Raw genomic sequence first — 15,462 nt, 5'->3', positions numbered from 1 at the left:
AAACAGCTTTCATAAATGCAGCTTTTGTAAACACAAAACTGATTTAAAAAAAAAAAAAAGTGTTTGTTCTGTCACCAGAATGTGAACTCTGTGGTACAGACCTGCGCTGGCTTCAGTGCAAATAACGTGCAAAATGTTTTAATTTAGAAAATGAGATTTCAGGTAGAGTCTACCTGAAACAAAATATATATTACAATTACCAGAAACATTCTTGGTGTAAGAACACTCTGTGCTTTAACACAATTCAATAAAATTGCAGGAAAAAAATAATTTTATACTAATGACTTCCTCCTGTAGCTGTGGACGTGGTTGGAGGAGCTCCAGAAGGAGCTGCTGGATGACGTTTATGCAGAGTCTGTGGAGGCCGTCCAAGATCTGATCAAACGCTTCGGCCAGCAGCAGCAGACCACCCTGCAGGTCACCGTCAACGTCATCAAGGAGGGAGAGGACCTCATCCAGCAACTCAGGTAGAGAGTAACATACTTTACTAACAATGAGAGCAAAGCATTAAGGATTAGCTCAGATGACACCTTTAGATGTTCTGTGCAAATGAGTGGCATATAGAGAGGAATCAATTCCATCTCTTTATTCGAAACTTTTAATGAAGCTCCTAAGGTAACTCATTAGTTGTATGGTATCTGTGTTTTTCAGTTTAAACAGTGCACACATGCATGTCAGTTATAGACATGTTCTACTTTTATGCACAATAACAGTTTGTGCTATAAAACTCAAACTGGAACAAAATCAAAACCTCAAAACCCACAAAATAGTAGGTATGGAAAACAAAACAAAACTAAACCAAACTAAAAGTGGTAATCCCCCTCTGACAGTGATCTGAAACCTGCCTTAAATTCAGTGCTATTTCAGCAGTATTTCAGCGATAAGGCAGCGTAATGCTGTCGGCAAAACTAGTACCAGGTGAATCTCTCAACCATAGAGTAAAACCAATAAAATGACCCCAACCACTCCTTTATAGCACCTAAACTACTGGTTACTAAAAAGAAACCGGCAGCAGTGAAAGTAAGCAAGATAATAGTGCACATATTGCATTGAAGATGTAGTAACCCTCTGAACCAATCAGTGACAGTATGACAAACATATTTTTTTTAAAACTCTACTTGCACAATCGTCTTCTTTTCATCTTTTTTCTCTCACTGAATATTGATACTCAATAGAGCTTTGGCAGGGGATTTGAGACAGATTTGGAATTAAAATGTGTATAAATGTGTAAACCGTTAAAAGAGCTAAATATATGCAATAGAACAGTCAGTTGGTGTTATATTGAAAAGACAGACATGAGATGCAGGAAATCCAAGAAAAGAAAACAGAGAGAATGGGAGGTGTTGGGAGAGGTGGGTGCAACTGACCCTCCTTCTCCAGTTCTGTTTTTATACAGAGGATCTTCCTGTCCCTCTTCTTCCTCTGTCTTCATCCACCCCCCATTTCTCTCTCTCTCTGTCTGTTTCCCTCTTTATCTCCATCCCTCTCTCCCTTGGCTCCACAGTGAATTATTACATAAGTCTGCTTTTACAAGCGCGTGTCTAATTGTGTGGCAGTCTCCCCGGGAGGCAACTGTAACTCTGCACACCTTTTGCTTTGCTGTGCGTGTGTGTGTGTGCGTCTGAGAGAGAGAGCAACTGTTCAGTATGTGTGCACACGTGCATTCATGAATGTGCATTTGAGCGCCGGGTTGCATCTGTCACGCCGATTAATCTACCTGAAGCCAACCTGAATCCGTCCGACCGCCACTGGTCTTTGCATACTGAGATTCCTCCCCTCATGAGCTCACTGGTGTCTTTGTGTTTGTGCATCACGTGTGTGTGTGTGTGTGTGTGTGTGTGTGTGTGTGTGTGTGTGTGTGTGTGTGTGTGTGTGTGTGTGTGTGTGTGTGTGTGTGTGTGTGTGTGTGTGTGTGTGTGTGTGTGTGTTCATCTGTCAGGTTGATGAATCAGAATCTTTACGACCTGTTTCACTTTCCCCACTCACTTTTAACCCTTGAGACACTGTGTTGCATATTGTATGTACCAGAATAAGATCAATGTAGACCTTTAAAATTTAAATATCAGCCACACTCTGTTGCTTCCAGTATGATCAATATGATTTATTGTACTTTTTTTTTTTTGTTTGTTTTTAACAGTTATTGATCAGTTTAACTAGGATTGTTTATGGAGATCTTTTTTTTTAGTATGAAATGAACAGTTTTTATTTATTTATTCATTAAATTACCTTTTTACATTGGACACAAATGTAATCGTCCTCACTTATTTGTTTAATCTGTATATAAAACAGGACTTAAAAATACTTTGCATGAAACCAGGGGACATATCACACCTTGGTATTATTTCCTTTTCTGACTTGTTTCTAAAAACACCATGTAAGAGAGCAGAGTGGTAAACATTGTGTGGGAACAAAAGAAGATGTCACACAGAAAACTTTAAGAAGGATTTAAGAGAGATCGTAACACAAAAAAACAATTGGTTCATTTTTATCAAGGATAACTTCACAGCTACTCTTTTCTAATCTGCTGGTTTGCTGTGTTACAGCTAAATAAGCCACTGCAGTCTTTGCTGTGCAGCAGTTTTAAGAGCAGCTAAGTCCACTTGGCAACGGGCCTGACACTATCTTTATAGCTGTTTTTAAAGTGCACTGCTCTGCCTCTTTCAGCTTATTGCTTAATTGTGTGTTTCTGTTCCAGGGACTCAGCCATCTCCAGCAACAAGACGCCCCACAACAGCTCCATCAACCATATCGAGAGCGTCCTGCAGCAGCTGGACGAGGCCCAGGCCCAGATGGAGGAACTCTTCCAGGAGAGGAAGATCAAACTGGAGCTCTTCCTGCAGCTCCGCATCTTCGAGAGGGATGCCATTGATGTGAGTCTGCTTGGGATGAGGGGCCTGAGTTTGTGTTTGTACTCTAAGTGCATTTGAATGACAGGTGGTGAAACTGAGACATTTTGAGCAAACCACTGAAATGAAATGATATTTTTCCCGAGCTAGCTGGAAGCTGCAAGGTCAAAAAACAGAATCTACGAGAAATGAAAATAACCCTCCAATCAGACTGGATGTTTTGGTGTGATAGGATATCATTAGTGTGTCACCAAATGCATTATCCCCATGCAACACTGTGCCTTTTAGTGCTGCATTCTCAGTGTGTGACAGTCACACTCTCCCCAAGAAAGCCTAATGACTTTTCACTGCATATAGGCTTTAGTTTTAAAGATCAATTCTGTTTCCTTATAGCATTGTCAATAAATAATCCAGGTGTGTGAGTGTGACCTTTTTGTCCTTTCCTCAGATCATCTCTGACTTGGAGTCGTGGAACGAGGAGCTGACAGGTCAGATGAATGATTTTGACACGGAGGACCTGACCCTGGCCGAGCAGAGGCTGCAGCACCACGCCGACAAGGCTCTGACCATGAACAACCTCACTTTCGATGTCATCCACCAGGGACAGGAGCTGCTGCAGTACGTCAATGAAGTCCAGGCCTCTGGTGAGTACATGCCCCAGACACTGTGTGCAGTAAAATGCCATTCAGCCGTTGGTCTTTCAGAGAGCTAAAACTTTTTTTTTGTTTGGTAAACAGTATAAAATCAGCTTCAGTGTTCTTTTTTTTTTTTGTTTCTTTTCTGCGTTTTTATAGAAATTGTTGTCAGGGAGCAAGTTTAAGTTTTATGGGCTGTTGAACATCTGCTGTCAGAATCTATTATATCTCAAGTGCTGTGAAGTGGTGTGAGGTATGAAGTGGTGACGTGAAGAGATGTTTGACTGTCATCTGCATGCCACATCAGACATCAGTCATCATCCAGCTGAGGGTTAAAACAGGATACAGCTCATGTTCACTGTTGCCACACAGATTTCTGTGTTGGCAACATTAGTTTAATATTGACACTGTGTAGGTGTCGAGGGTCAGATTCGGTCAGTGTTTGTGATGAGAGGCACCCACTCACTAACCATAATAACTCACCTGTGATCTCACATGCTAATAGGTGCTCTCGAAAACCGCGCAAGGAATGGTTACATCATATCACGTGTATTGGAGCATGCTGATAATTTAGACGCTATTAGAATGAATAAAGTATTTCAAGTTAATTGGCAACATATGGCGGTGAGCACAGGTGTAGGTCTGCTATATGTGTTCATTTACTGATGTGGTTGCGTGTCCTCCCCTCAGGCGTGGAGCTGCTGTGTGACCGGGACGTCGACATGGCCACGAGAGTTCAGGACTTGCTGGAGTTCCTCCATGAAAAGCAGCAGGAGCTGGATCTAGCAGCTGAGCAGCACCGCAGGCACCTGGAGCAGTGCGTCCAGCTGAGACACCTGCAGGCTGAGGTTAAACAGGTAGGACGGCAAGGCGCCACCTGCAGGCTGCAGAGATTCTGCAGCTACAGTATACCATGACATCTGCAAGTTCTTTAAGACAGATTAAAATAAAGTTTTATTTTGGAGACATGATTACAGCTTTCCACTGTTTTTCCAGGTCCTGGGTTGGATTCGTAACGGAGAGTCCATGCTGAACGCTGGTCTAATAACAGCCAGCTCCCTGCAGGAAGCTGAGCAACTTCAGAGAGAACATGAACAGTTTCAACACGCCATTGAGGTGAGACAGTGCTTTTTCATCCCATCAGTTTCTCCCTCAATTCATATTTTCTGCCCGAAGTCGGAAGCTAGATATTATTTTGTTAATTGCTCATTATTTTGTTTTTTCTCTGCCTCTTCCTTCTCGGCAGAAAACCCATCAGAGTGCTCTGCAGGTCCAGCAGAAGGCAGAGGCTCTGCTCCAGGCCAACCACTACGACATGGACCTGATCAGAGACTGTGCAGAGAGTGTGGCCTCCCACTGGCAGCAGCTCATGCTGAAGATGGAGGACAGACTCAAGCTGGTCAACGCCTCTGTGGCCTTCTACAAGACATCTGAACAGGCAGGAGACTGCATTCAGTTTGGTTGTGGTTCCCAAAGGCTCCACAAAAATGCAATTCATTGCGCTCCCCAGACAACTGAGTGAGTGTGTTTCCACTCACAGGTGTGCAGTGTGCTGGAGAGCCTGGAGCAGGAATATAAGAGAGAGGAGGACTGGTGCGGAGGAGCCGACAAACTGGGTCCCAACTGTGAAACAGACCACGTCACCCCCATGATCAGTAAACACCTGGAGCAGAAGGAGGCCTTCCTTAAGGTAACACGCACACACACACACAATCAGGATCAGACCTGAAGTTTCAAGTTACATGTCTTATTTCAGTGTGTGCTAATCCTTCAATCAGGCGTGCACGCTGGCCCGAAGAAATGCAGACGTCTTCCTCAAGTACATGCACAGGAACAGCGTCAACATGCCCGGGATGCTGAGCCACGTCAAAGCACCAGAACAGCAGGTTAAAAGTGAGTGTCAGAAAATACATTGAACATTATGTAAACTGCAACACCTGAACACTGCAACCAGTTGAGAGTGTGTGAAAACTAGTTGGTGAGTGAGCAGTGAGGTCTGAATGGTTACAGATGCATGGTTGGGAAAAAAAAACTAAAAGTAATAAATAAGTAGTTAGATAAAGTAATAAATAAACAGTTGAAATAGGTATCTTAATGTAATGGATGATGATAGCAAAGAGAGTTAAATTAAAGTACATTTTGTTAATTCATAAAATCAACAAAATATATCGTAGAAGATTAACAATTAGTTAATTACATAACATTAATTGTTATATAAAACTGGACCACTAAACAGTTTTACAAATTATCCCCTTTTGTTATGTTTATGAAGAACACACAAAATGTCTCCTCTGTAATGGCAACATACAATAAATGACCGATAACATAATGAAGTAACTTGCAAACTTCAAAAACAGTAAGTTACTCAGTTACAGTAAATAGAGACGTCCTCTCTTACTGATATGTCCACGGACAGGAAAGCTGTTTAACAAATCTGGGTGCTGATGTCTGAGCTCTGAGTCTTTTCTGTGTTCCTCTTGTGTTCAGACATCCTCAATGAGCTTCTGCAGAGAGAGAATCGCGTTCTCCACTTCTGGACCATGAGGAAACGACGGCTGGACCAGTGTCAGCAGTATGTGGTGTTTGAACGCAGCGCCAAACAGGTAAAGAACACACACACACAGTTCAGTTTGGGTTATTTTACTGACAAGACGTACACAGTGCTCTCTGTTGTCATGGAGTTTGACAGTATCTGTATCCTTTGTGTGTGTGTGTAGGCTCTGGAGTGGATTCACGACACTGGGGAGTTTTACCTGTCCACACACACCTCCACTGGCTCGAGTATCCACCATACGCAGGAACTGCTGAAGGAGCATGAGGACTTTCACATCACCGCCAAGGTCAGGCTTACACACACATATACACACATATACAGTTATGTTAATGCATGTATGCTAACACTCTCTCTCTGCCCCTTTTCTTTAGCAAACTAAGGAACGTGTGAAGCTCCTGATCCAGCTGGCTGACGGCTTCTGCGAGAAAGGCCACAGCCACGCCAGTGAGATCAAAAAATGGGTGACGGCCGTGGACAAACGCTACCGAGACTTCTCTCTGCGCATGGACAAGTACCGCTGCAGCCTGGAGAAAGCCCTGGGCATCTCCTCAGACTCTAACAAGGCAGTAAGTGGTGGTGTTTTGGCAGGAGTTTACAGGTGTAGAACACCAGCCAATTCACATTCTTACGTTTTCAGTCGATCCCTTTGAATTGCTTTATCTGTGTCTCTTTCTGTGTCAGAGTAAGGATCTCCAGCTGGACATCATCCCAGCCACAGCCCCGGGGTCAGAGGTCAAGCTGAGGGATGCCGCCCATGAGCTAAATGAGGAGAAACGCAAGTCGGCACGCAGAAAGGAGTATGTCTCCGCTTCCTGTTAATGTCACAGTTTCACATATCAGAAAAAACAGTTGTGTTGTTCAGAACTGATCGATAGACATGGCTTTTTCGAATGTTATAGAATTGCAGGTTCAGAAAAACTTAGAAGTTTAAAAAATAAAATTTAACCTCCCTAATGAATTAGTTGAACTTCTGAGCTGTACATGCTTTGCCTGCAAACTAAACAAAAACTAGCAAGCCAGCGTTTTCCCAGCATTTGCCCTCCTGTTAGAAATGTTTTATTGCCCCAAAGCACGATAGATTAAATCATCTGTCCTGTGCCTAAAATACAGAGCAGAACAGCTGAGCTGTTGCTAAAATGTTCCCAGGTTTATTCATTGTACTCGTTGTCCTTGTCAACAGCAATGTCAGCACTGATCCCCCTACTTTCCTCATAGTTGTAAGTGGTTCTGAATAAGAGACTGAGTGCGTTCAATGTAAATGTACATACATAATGGATCTGTGTGATTTAAACATCCTCCTCCACACAGCCTCTTCTTTGCTGTGTCAGCACAAGAACTACAGACACAACAGCCAAATGAAAAACAAAATGAATCTACATGTCGTACACAGGAAAAGGAGACTGTCATTTTATATGAGCAGCACAAATCATGAGCATGATTTCATTCATCCATTCATTCACGGCTGGTTTATGGCCAAGTTTTATGGCCTGTAACTCTTTCATTATTCATTAGCGTAGATGGATGAAGGAGACAGGTTGGAGGGGAGCTATTGGCGTGGTGATTTATCGTCGTGTGGATGAGTGCAGTATGACAATTGCTAATTTTTGTGCGTGCATGTGTGCCTTTTTGTGTGTGTGCGTCCAGGTTCATCATGGCAGAGCTGATTCAGACAGAAAAAGCCTACGTACGAGACCTGCGGGAGTGCATGGATGTGAGTTCAGCTTCGCAGCCCACCACTGTCAACCTGTTTCATGCCAGAGTTGTGCAACAACTTTTCACACAAAATCTGAAAACGTGTCAGAACCCTGTTGAACATTTCAGTTCCATTTAGCGTTTTTGTTTTTTTTGTTGTTTTTTTTTAATCGTCATCTTGTCTCCATGCAGACCTACCTGTGGGAGATGACCAGTGGAGTCGAGGAGATTCCTCCAGGAATCATCAATAAGGAGCACATCATCTTTGGAAACATGCAGGACCTCTACGAATTCCACCATAAGTAAGAATTAAAAAAACTGGATTGAAGTAAAATAAACATTTAAAACAAAATTTAATACCTGTAGAAGCTTCTTATGCCACATTTTAGTGGGTTTTTAGAGACACGTTTCTTTTAACAAAGCTCGTGTGCTTTTGCGGTTTCTCACATTTCAGTCTCTCATTTCTTGTTTTGTCAGCATCTTTCTTAAAGAGCTGGAGAAATACGAGCAACTGCCAGAGGATGTTGGCCACTGCTTTGTCACATGGGTTTGTATCATTTGTTCATTGACATTTGTTGTGTATGCTCAAACCTGCTATTCAGTAAAATGTCTTGTACCTTTTACAGTTTCAGTGGACATTTACATGCATGTAAATCCTTAGTGTTTCATAGGTTGTTGGCTTTAAGTATGACTGGATCCCTGTATACTCATTAAACATGTTTAATCTTCCAATCACTTGGTTTCTCTCTCCCTCTAGGCTGACAAGTTCCAGATGTATGTGAACTACTGTAAGAACAAACCCGACTCCACCCAGCTCATCCTGGAGCATGCTGGGAACTACTTTGATGTGAGTATTGCCTGTGATCATTAAAACAGATAAACTGGAGGGTTGTTATTAGTTGCGTCCGATCACGTTACTCCTCTGTGTGGTCGCTAACAGGAAATTCAGCAGAGGCACCGATTGGCCAACTCCATCTCTTCCTACCTGATCAAGCCTGTGCAGAGAATCACCAAGTATCAGCTCCTGCTGAAGGTAGCCCATCATACCACATCACAGTGCTATGGTTGCCATCTCCATGGTTCCTGTTGTCATGGTTTCTGCGTGTGTCTGTTTAGGAGCTGCTGACTTGCTGTGAAGAAGGTAAAGGCGAGATCAAGGACGGCCTGGAGGTGATGCTCAGTGTCCCTAAGAAGGCCAACGATGCCATGCACCTCTCTATGCTGGAAGGTGATAAACACATGTTGTTGTTATTTATGTTATTGTTATATTTTACTGTTAGTGGTATTTGTAGCAAGTTTGCCTTTTGTCAAATTACAAGGCTTCATAATTCAGGCAATAACATGTCTTTTTTAAAGAATATTCATGCTCATATCGTCTCCTTCCTCCAGGTTTTGATGAAAACATTGAGTCCCAGGGCGAGCTCATTCTCCAGGAGTCGTTCCAGGTCTGGGATCCAAAGACTCTGATCCGTAAGGGTCGAGAGCGCCACCTCTTCCTCTTTGAGATGTCTCTTGTCTTCAGCAAGGAGGTCAAGGACTCAAACGGCAGGAGCAAATACATCTATAAGAGCAAACTCTTTGTAAGTAGATGCTGGTAGAATATACGTATTGAAGTTTGGATAAGATGTTTGTCTTGGCTTGGATGTACTGAAAGACCCAATCAGGCTTTTGTGTGTATAAAGAAGTTCTTGAAAAGTTGGATTGGTAGAAGACATAATTTGCATTGTTAACGTTTCTCTGTGCTTCACATCTTTAACTGCACTACTTTACAAAATCCAAGTAAATCTAATTGCATCTACTTGAATCAACACTTGAGACAGTCTCCAGACTCCATTGTCTCAAGAAATCACACTTTATAAGGAGCGGGAGTATTTCAGGTGGCCTTTGTACTCCGGTGAACCTTTTAGCAGACTACCTAACTCACATTTTAACATTTGGTTTTCACCTTCCCAGACGTCAGAGCTGGGCGTGACAGAGCATGTTGAAGGAGATCCCTGTAAATTTGCTCTATGGGTGGGACGCACCCCGACCTCCGACAACAAGATTGTGCTCAAGGTAAAATACACCTCCTCTCTTCGATTCCTTCTCAGATATCCTTTAGGGTTTGACCGATATCGGTTTTCAAAGGAAGAACTCTGAAATCACTGGGAACTTAAAGTCCTGAAACCCAAGATAGTAATACTGAAAATTCAAATATTTTCGATTACCGCTTTATGGAATAAATATGTAATCAAACAAACTTCCATATTAGTGTGTTGGATGTCAGTGACAGATCAATACGTGATGGGGAAGAAAAGGCCAAAGCTGATCAAATGTATTGGAAAATCTTTATATCGGTCTAACCCAGTTTTTCTTTTCTTATTCAGTCCTCTCTTATCTTTCTTCTTATATATTCTCAGCTTTGTACTTTCTGATGTTTTGTTTGATTGCATGAGCAGCTTCAAGGTGGCCAGGAAGCTTTCTGTAAAACTCCTCTGTCTTCTTGATTTCTTTCTTGTCTGTCTCTCTCTCTCTCTGTCTTCTGTCTGTGTCTCTCTGCCAGCCCTCTGTCTTCTGGTTAGATTTTGCTTTGTTCCATCTGTTCACAAACACAGGCAACATCTGTATATCTGGGGCTGTGTTTTCTGTGGATGTTTGTATCTCTAATTCTCTCTCTGCGCTGACATGCTTCCACCAACGCTGCTGATACTGATTCAGCTCCCGAACGCCCACAATCGCCCATCCTGGCTCTGTGCTACTTTGTCAAAGTGACGAGTAGCCATCTTTGTCCACCAGAAAACTAAGCTTTTAATGATTTGAACGCCATTGTAGGAGTTTAGTTCTCTGAGTGAATCTTTCAGTCCCCTGTTTTCAGACATCTTGTGTGTGTTATCCTGTTGAATACTGTCACAGATGGATTAAGAATTGTGTCAGCTGTTGGAACAGCATGAAGCCAAAATCCTAACACGTTTAATTCTGAGCGTAACAACTTCATAATACATGTTGACTACTAAACTAACCGCTGAGAAGCAGTCATGTGGTATGTGCGTTGTAAATTAAGTGTGTCTCATTACTAACTACACATGTATACACACACACACACACACACCATCCATTACAATCTGCTACACGTTGAATTGGCCTTCAGAACATTGTCAAGGCAAATTATCAATGTTGTACGTTTCTATCATGTCAAACCGTTTTGTCGGCATAAGAACTGTCATGTACATCTTCTAAAAGCAAACCAGTGAAATTCTCTATTTTATATTTTAAATTCAAAGCTAAGTCAGGGATCCAAACATGGAGCAATGGTGAGTACAAACTATCCCACAACACAGCCCTCAGCCACTTCTCACAAGTCTGAAACACAAACTCTTAGCACTTCTTATCCTCATTCTCACTGAACAGTAGACGAGGGACACTCTAGGTGGGCGAGAGCAGCACATATGATCGACAGCAGAAACCCACTTTAATCAAGTGCTGCCTTAGATGGGGGGCTGAAGGGTTGGGGAAAAAAAAGGGCAGTGATTCCCAACCAAGGTACTTATACTTCAGGTGGAACTTCTACAGTGATACCCACAGGTTTACCTGAAAATGGCTTTGATTGATAAGAGATGCCAAGAGGTAAATTCAGACTTGTGTGTGAAACACACAGAGTGAAACAAGAATTCCAGAGGATTTTAATTTCCTGACAACTCTGATTTTTGACTTCTTGACCTCCCTCCATCACCGACCAACAACAGGCGTCAAGCATTGAGAACAAGCAGGACTGGATCAAGCACATCAGGGAGGTGATCCAGGAGCGCACCATTCACCTGAGAGGAGCGCTCAAGGAGCCCATTCATATTCCGAAAGCAACTACAACCAAGCACCACAAGGGACGAAGGTAAACGTGTGTCATCTGTAATTTAAGATTTTCCCAGAGAAAAAGATCAGTTTGATCACGTTCGTCACACGTACTGCTGTTCATTGACACTCACTTTAACTGATCGTGTGTGTGTTAGGGATGGAGAGGACCTGGACAGTCAGGGTGAAGGCAGCAGCCAACCAGACACCATCTCTCTGGCATCTCGCACCTCTCAGAACACACTGGACAGCGACAAGGTGAGAATGTGCGCACACTGATGATCCCGCAGTCACAGGAATACTATTAGCTCCAGCACGTTTCACATTTGGCGTTCATCACTGCATCTTGTACTTGGGACAAGTGTCACATGGAGACCAGGTCTCAGTGATTATCCTTTCTCCCTCAGCTCTCCGGTGGCTGTGAGCTGACTGTGGTGATACACGACTTCATGGCCAGCAACAGCAACGAGCTGACTGTGCGGCGCGGCCAGACGGTGGAGGTTCTGGAGCGTTGTCACGACAAGCCGGACTGGTGCCTGGTCAGGACCACAGACCGCTCCCCAGCCCAGGAGGGCCTGGTGCCCTGCTCCATGCTCTGTATCGCCCATTCCAGGTCCTCCATGGAGATGGAGGGCATCTTCAACCACAAAGGTCAGTGCTGTACGCGGTGTGAATACAGAGAGTGTGTGTTAGTTTTATGAACTGGGGCTGGAAAATGGTTTGGTATTTTTGTGGATGCCTGCATCATATAAAAAAAATTTATAATAATAATTTAATGGTAGTGTCACTTCCTGTATCGCAGACACTCTGTCAGTGTGCAGCAATGACTCCATCATGCCAGGGTCGTCCGCCACGCTTCAGCCTGGTCACGGCATTGGCTCCCACACCTCACCGGGGCCAAAACGACCAGGTACGTGTCCTGTACCATATTATACGTTGTGTGTGCTACAAAATGCCATTAAAAATGTCAGAGCCACAGCTTAATCAACTGAAAACTAGCCTCCATTTTTATACCAACATGAGACTTAACAGGTCTTTCAAATAGTCACTTTTGTGCTTTTACCTTAGTTTTCCAGTAAAATTAAAGCTAAGAAACTGTACTTCTTTAGCAATTAACCCCCCAAATATAGAAGAAAAACAATGTAAAGGCATTTTACTAACTTGAGTCTTGATTTATCCAGTCCAATAAAACAAGGTGCTGTGCCTCAAGGCAGGTTTGCAGGTTGTATGATTTCATGGCCAGGTAACCAGGCCTATTTACACTATCTACCATCCAATGGCATTGCAAAACTGAACGATAGGACCTATTAGTAATGTAAATATGGTTTTAAAGAGAAACAAAAAACATGTATAGGTTTATTTTTATAGAACTAAATGTGATGTTATATAACAGCAGTGAGCCTCTGAGGGTTAAAGAAATCCCATAAAGCAGCTCTGTACTGATGGAACTTACCTTCAACTGTTATTAGACAGTGTTGTTTTAAAATAGTGCTCCATACCGCAGAAACCTGAGTTTGGTGTGTTTGGTTGGTTTCCTAGGTAACACCCTGCGGAAGTGGCTCACCAGCCCAGTGCGTCGGCTAAGCAGCGGCAAGGCCGATGGCCACGTGAAGAAGCTGGCTCACAAGCACAAGAAGAGCCGCGAGGTGAGGAAGAGCGGGGAGATGACGATGGGCTCCCAGAAAGACTCCGATGACAGTGCTGCTACGCCTCAGGATGAGACAGTGGAGGAGGTGGGTGGACACAACTCTGTCCAGGTAGCAGTTCGTGTGTAGCAGTTCTCTGCTGTGTAGTGTATTAATCTCTACTTTGCAAATCCACGTGTGTTGCAGAGGGTTCGTAACGAAGGCCTGTCGAGCGGCACGTTGTCCAAGTCCAGTTCTTCGGGCATGCAGAGCTGCGGCGAGGAGGAGGGCGAGGAAGGTGCTGACTCAGTACCGCTGCCTCCACCGATGGCCATCCAGCAGCACAGCCTGCTGCAGCCAGACTCACAGGATGACAAGGTGAGGAGAGGGACGACGTTACAGCGGGGGTAGAAGAGAGGGGTCAGAGAAAAGGGATGAAGGTGGACAGACGGGGAAAGATGATGGCAGGAGAGGTGGGGGAAGTCAGAGGGGGGAAAAATAACACCTGGGACCAGGACACAGACCGTTTTCACTTTTGACTTTTAACATTTTCTATTGCTGCAGTATTCTTTAAACTTAAGATCTACAAAGGGTTTAAGTTGTTGGAGGTGGGGCTAGGACAAAAGGGATTGTTGTTCATCTGAAAATAGCAGCATGGCATAAATATTCAATTTTCAACATCTCAGAGGCTGCATTACAATTTGGTGATAACAGATTTCTGAAATGAGTTTTAATTTAAGTGAGATAAACATTCACTGACTCTACCTGTCTGGCCGTCATACTGAATTTCCACATAACAAACTTGGTTTCTCAGATTGGTTTTGTAACTCATGACGGTCGAAGCCTTTAAAAGTCAGTTAGTCTCTAAAAACATCAACAAGCCAAGGCAACAGCTTGATGTCTAAAGTATTCAAGTCAAATCAGCGACCAAAAACTAAATCACATGTGGTCCAGTATTCAGGACTGAGGTAGTTATTTTCCATTGGACCACACATCACAACAATCTTTCTTTTTCCCTCTAATTGAAGTACCTCTGATCATCTTAAAGATAAATCCAGCTCTTATGTGCTGCTTCTCTTTCTCCTCATTGCTGTTATGATTTTTAGTTCATCTCCTGACCCAGTTTTAAGTGACGCCTTAGTTTCTGTTATGCATAACATTTTATCTTGGCATGTTGCATCGTGTTCTCCCGTCTCTTCTAAAGCAGAAAGCAGCGAAAAGTTTCAGGCAGTCCAAGTCTCGACTAACGCGGAGACTCCTCTGACACTAATTTCTGTTTCTCTTTTTTGTTTTGTTTCCTGGTTGTATCGTTTGCTGTTTGCCATGCTGTAGCATTACCTTGATTTATGTCCTGTCTTTGCTTTGTCTCAGTTTCCATACCTCTCCATTTGAAATGCCCCGCTCTTCCCCCTCTGTCTCTTCCCTCAGTCAGTTCTTCAATGCTCTCTTTTTTTCCCCCCACTCTTCAGCTTTAAACGCTTCTCACTTTGGTTTCTACAACAATTTCTAGATCGAAAGGAAATGAAGCTAGCATCTTTTTTTTTTTTTTTAGACTTAACCTTCCTCTTTTTAAAGTACACCTCTCTCTGTCCCCTTAAATTCACTCTTCCTAACTTTTGTATTTTTCTGAACTCTTAAACATTCCTGCATTTCTTTAGTGCAGATTTTTCTCCTTCCACTTTTATTTATTTATTTTCACTTGTTTTGACTCGGACTTCCTGCCCTGTTTCCTCAACACGCCACTGTAATGGAGAGTTGCCCAGCAGATGAGTGAGGGCATGAAGGGAAAATGTAGATAAAGAGAGTATGCATGTAGCTCTAGCTGTAAATGGAGGGCAGTGTGGAGGGTTTTTTCTGTCAGTGTCAGACGGCCGTTGTGCCTAATTTGCTCCTTAACTTATATAAACTTTGAGAAATTTGTGATTCCCGGTTGAAAAACACAGGACTGCAGCTTTTTTTTTTCCTGCATGTTTATCATTCATACGATGGGAGGATTTTGGTAAGTGAGGTTTAAAAGAAACAAATATTCAGTTTAAATATAAAGATGAGAGTCCATAAGATTCCCTGTCAGCTGAGCAGCCAGCTCCCCTGCTTAATAACAGAAATATGACCCCACACTGAGGTGAAAATTTAAAAGCCCTCCTGTTCCCACCCCACCCCCCAACCCTTCACTACCCCCTCCCTCACCCGCCCTGCCCACTCGTTCTCATCTCCCTTTTACCCTCTGTGCGTTAACCTCATTACCCATGCGAGTAATTGGCATCTCTAAATGCTGGCGAGGCCAG

At 43.2% G+C, this 15,462-nt stretch overlaps 1 protein-coding gene across 5 annotated transcripts in view; it reads left to right on the top strand.

Moving 5' to 3' along the window:
* trioa (trio Rho guanine nucleotide exchange factor a) overlaps positions 1-15,462 on the top strand; it is a 69,391-nt gene that overhangs the window by 43,220 nt on the left and 10,709 nt on the right. For 3 of the 5 annotated variants that reach the window (XM_041052977.1, XM_041052976.1, XM_041052975.1), the window contains exons 15-41: positions 298-467; positions 2,696-2,870; positions 3,295-3,490; positions 4,172-4,338; positions 4,478-4,597; positions 4,728-4,919; positions 5,022-5,171; positions 5,260-5,374; positions 5,969-6,084; positions 6,199-6,321; positions 6,407-6,601; positions 6,717-6,832; positions 7,680-7,746; positions 7,920-8,029; positions 8,205-8,274; positions 8,485-8,574; positions 8,668-8,760; positions 8,844-8,955; positions 9,117-9,307; positions 9,681-9,782; positions 10,988-11,017; positions 11,450-11,592; positions 11,711-11,810; positions 11,960-12,203; positions 12,355-12,462; positions 13,092-13,285; positions 13,385-13,555. In XM_041052977.1, coding sequence (XP_040908911.1) covers positions 298-467; positions 2,696-2,870; positions 3,295-3,490; positions 4,172-4,338; positions 4,478-4,597; positions 4,728-4,919; positions 5,022-5,171; positions 5,260-5,374; positions 5,969-6,084; positions 6,199-6,321; positions 6,407-6,601; positions 6,717-6,832; positions 7,680-7,746; positions 7,920-8,029; positions 8,205-8,274; positions 8,485-8,574; positions 8,668-8,760; positions 8,844-8,955; positions 9,117-9,307; positions 9,681-9,782; positions 10,988-11,017; positions 11,450-11,592; positions 11,711-11,810; positions 11,960-12,203; positions 12,355-12,462; positions 13,092-13,285; positions 13,385-13,555 — 3,660 coding nt within the window. The remainder of the gene's footprint in view (positions 1-297; positions 468-2,695; positions 2,871-3,294; positions 3,491-4,171; positions 4,339-4,477; positions 4,598-4,727; positions 4,920-5,021; positions 5,172-5,259; positions 5,375-5,968; positions 6,085-6,198; positions 6,322-6,406; positions 6,602-6,716; positions 6,833-7,679; positions 7,747-7,919; positions 8,030-8,204; positions 8,275-8,484; positions 8,575-8,667; positions 8,761-8,843; positions 8,956-9,116; positions 9,308-9,680; positions 9,783-10,987; positions 11,018-11,449; positions 11,593-11,710; positions 11,811-11,959; positions 12,204-12,354; positions 12,463-13,091; positions 13,286-13,384; positions 13,556-15,462) is intronic. The other 2 variants (XM_041052979.1, XM_041052978.1) reach the window with 1 other exon arrangement.

The sequence above is a fragment of the Toxotes jaculatrix genome, chromosome 13 (genome assembly GCF_017976425.1).
Source record: "Toxotes jaculatrix isolate fToxJac2 chromosome 13, fToxJac2.pri, whole genome shotgun sequence".
NCBI classification, from domain to species: domain Eukaryota; kingdom Metazoa; phylum Chordata; class Actinopteri; family Toxotidae; genus Toxotes; species Toxotes jaculatrix.
Note: the sequence above shows the minus strand (reverse complement) of the source record. Positions and strands in the feature narration are given on the sequence as shown.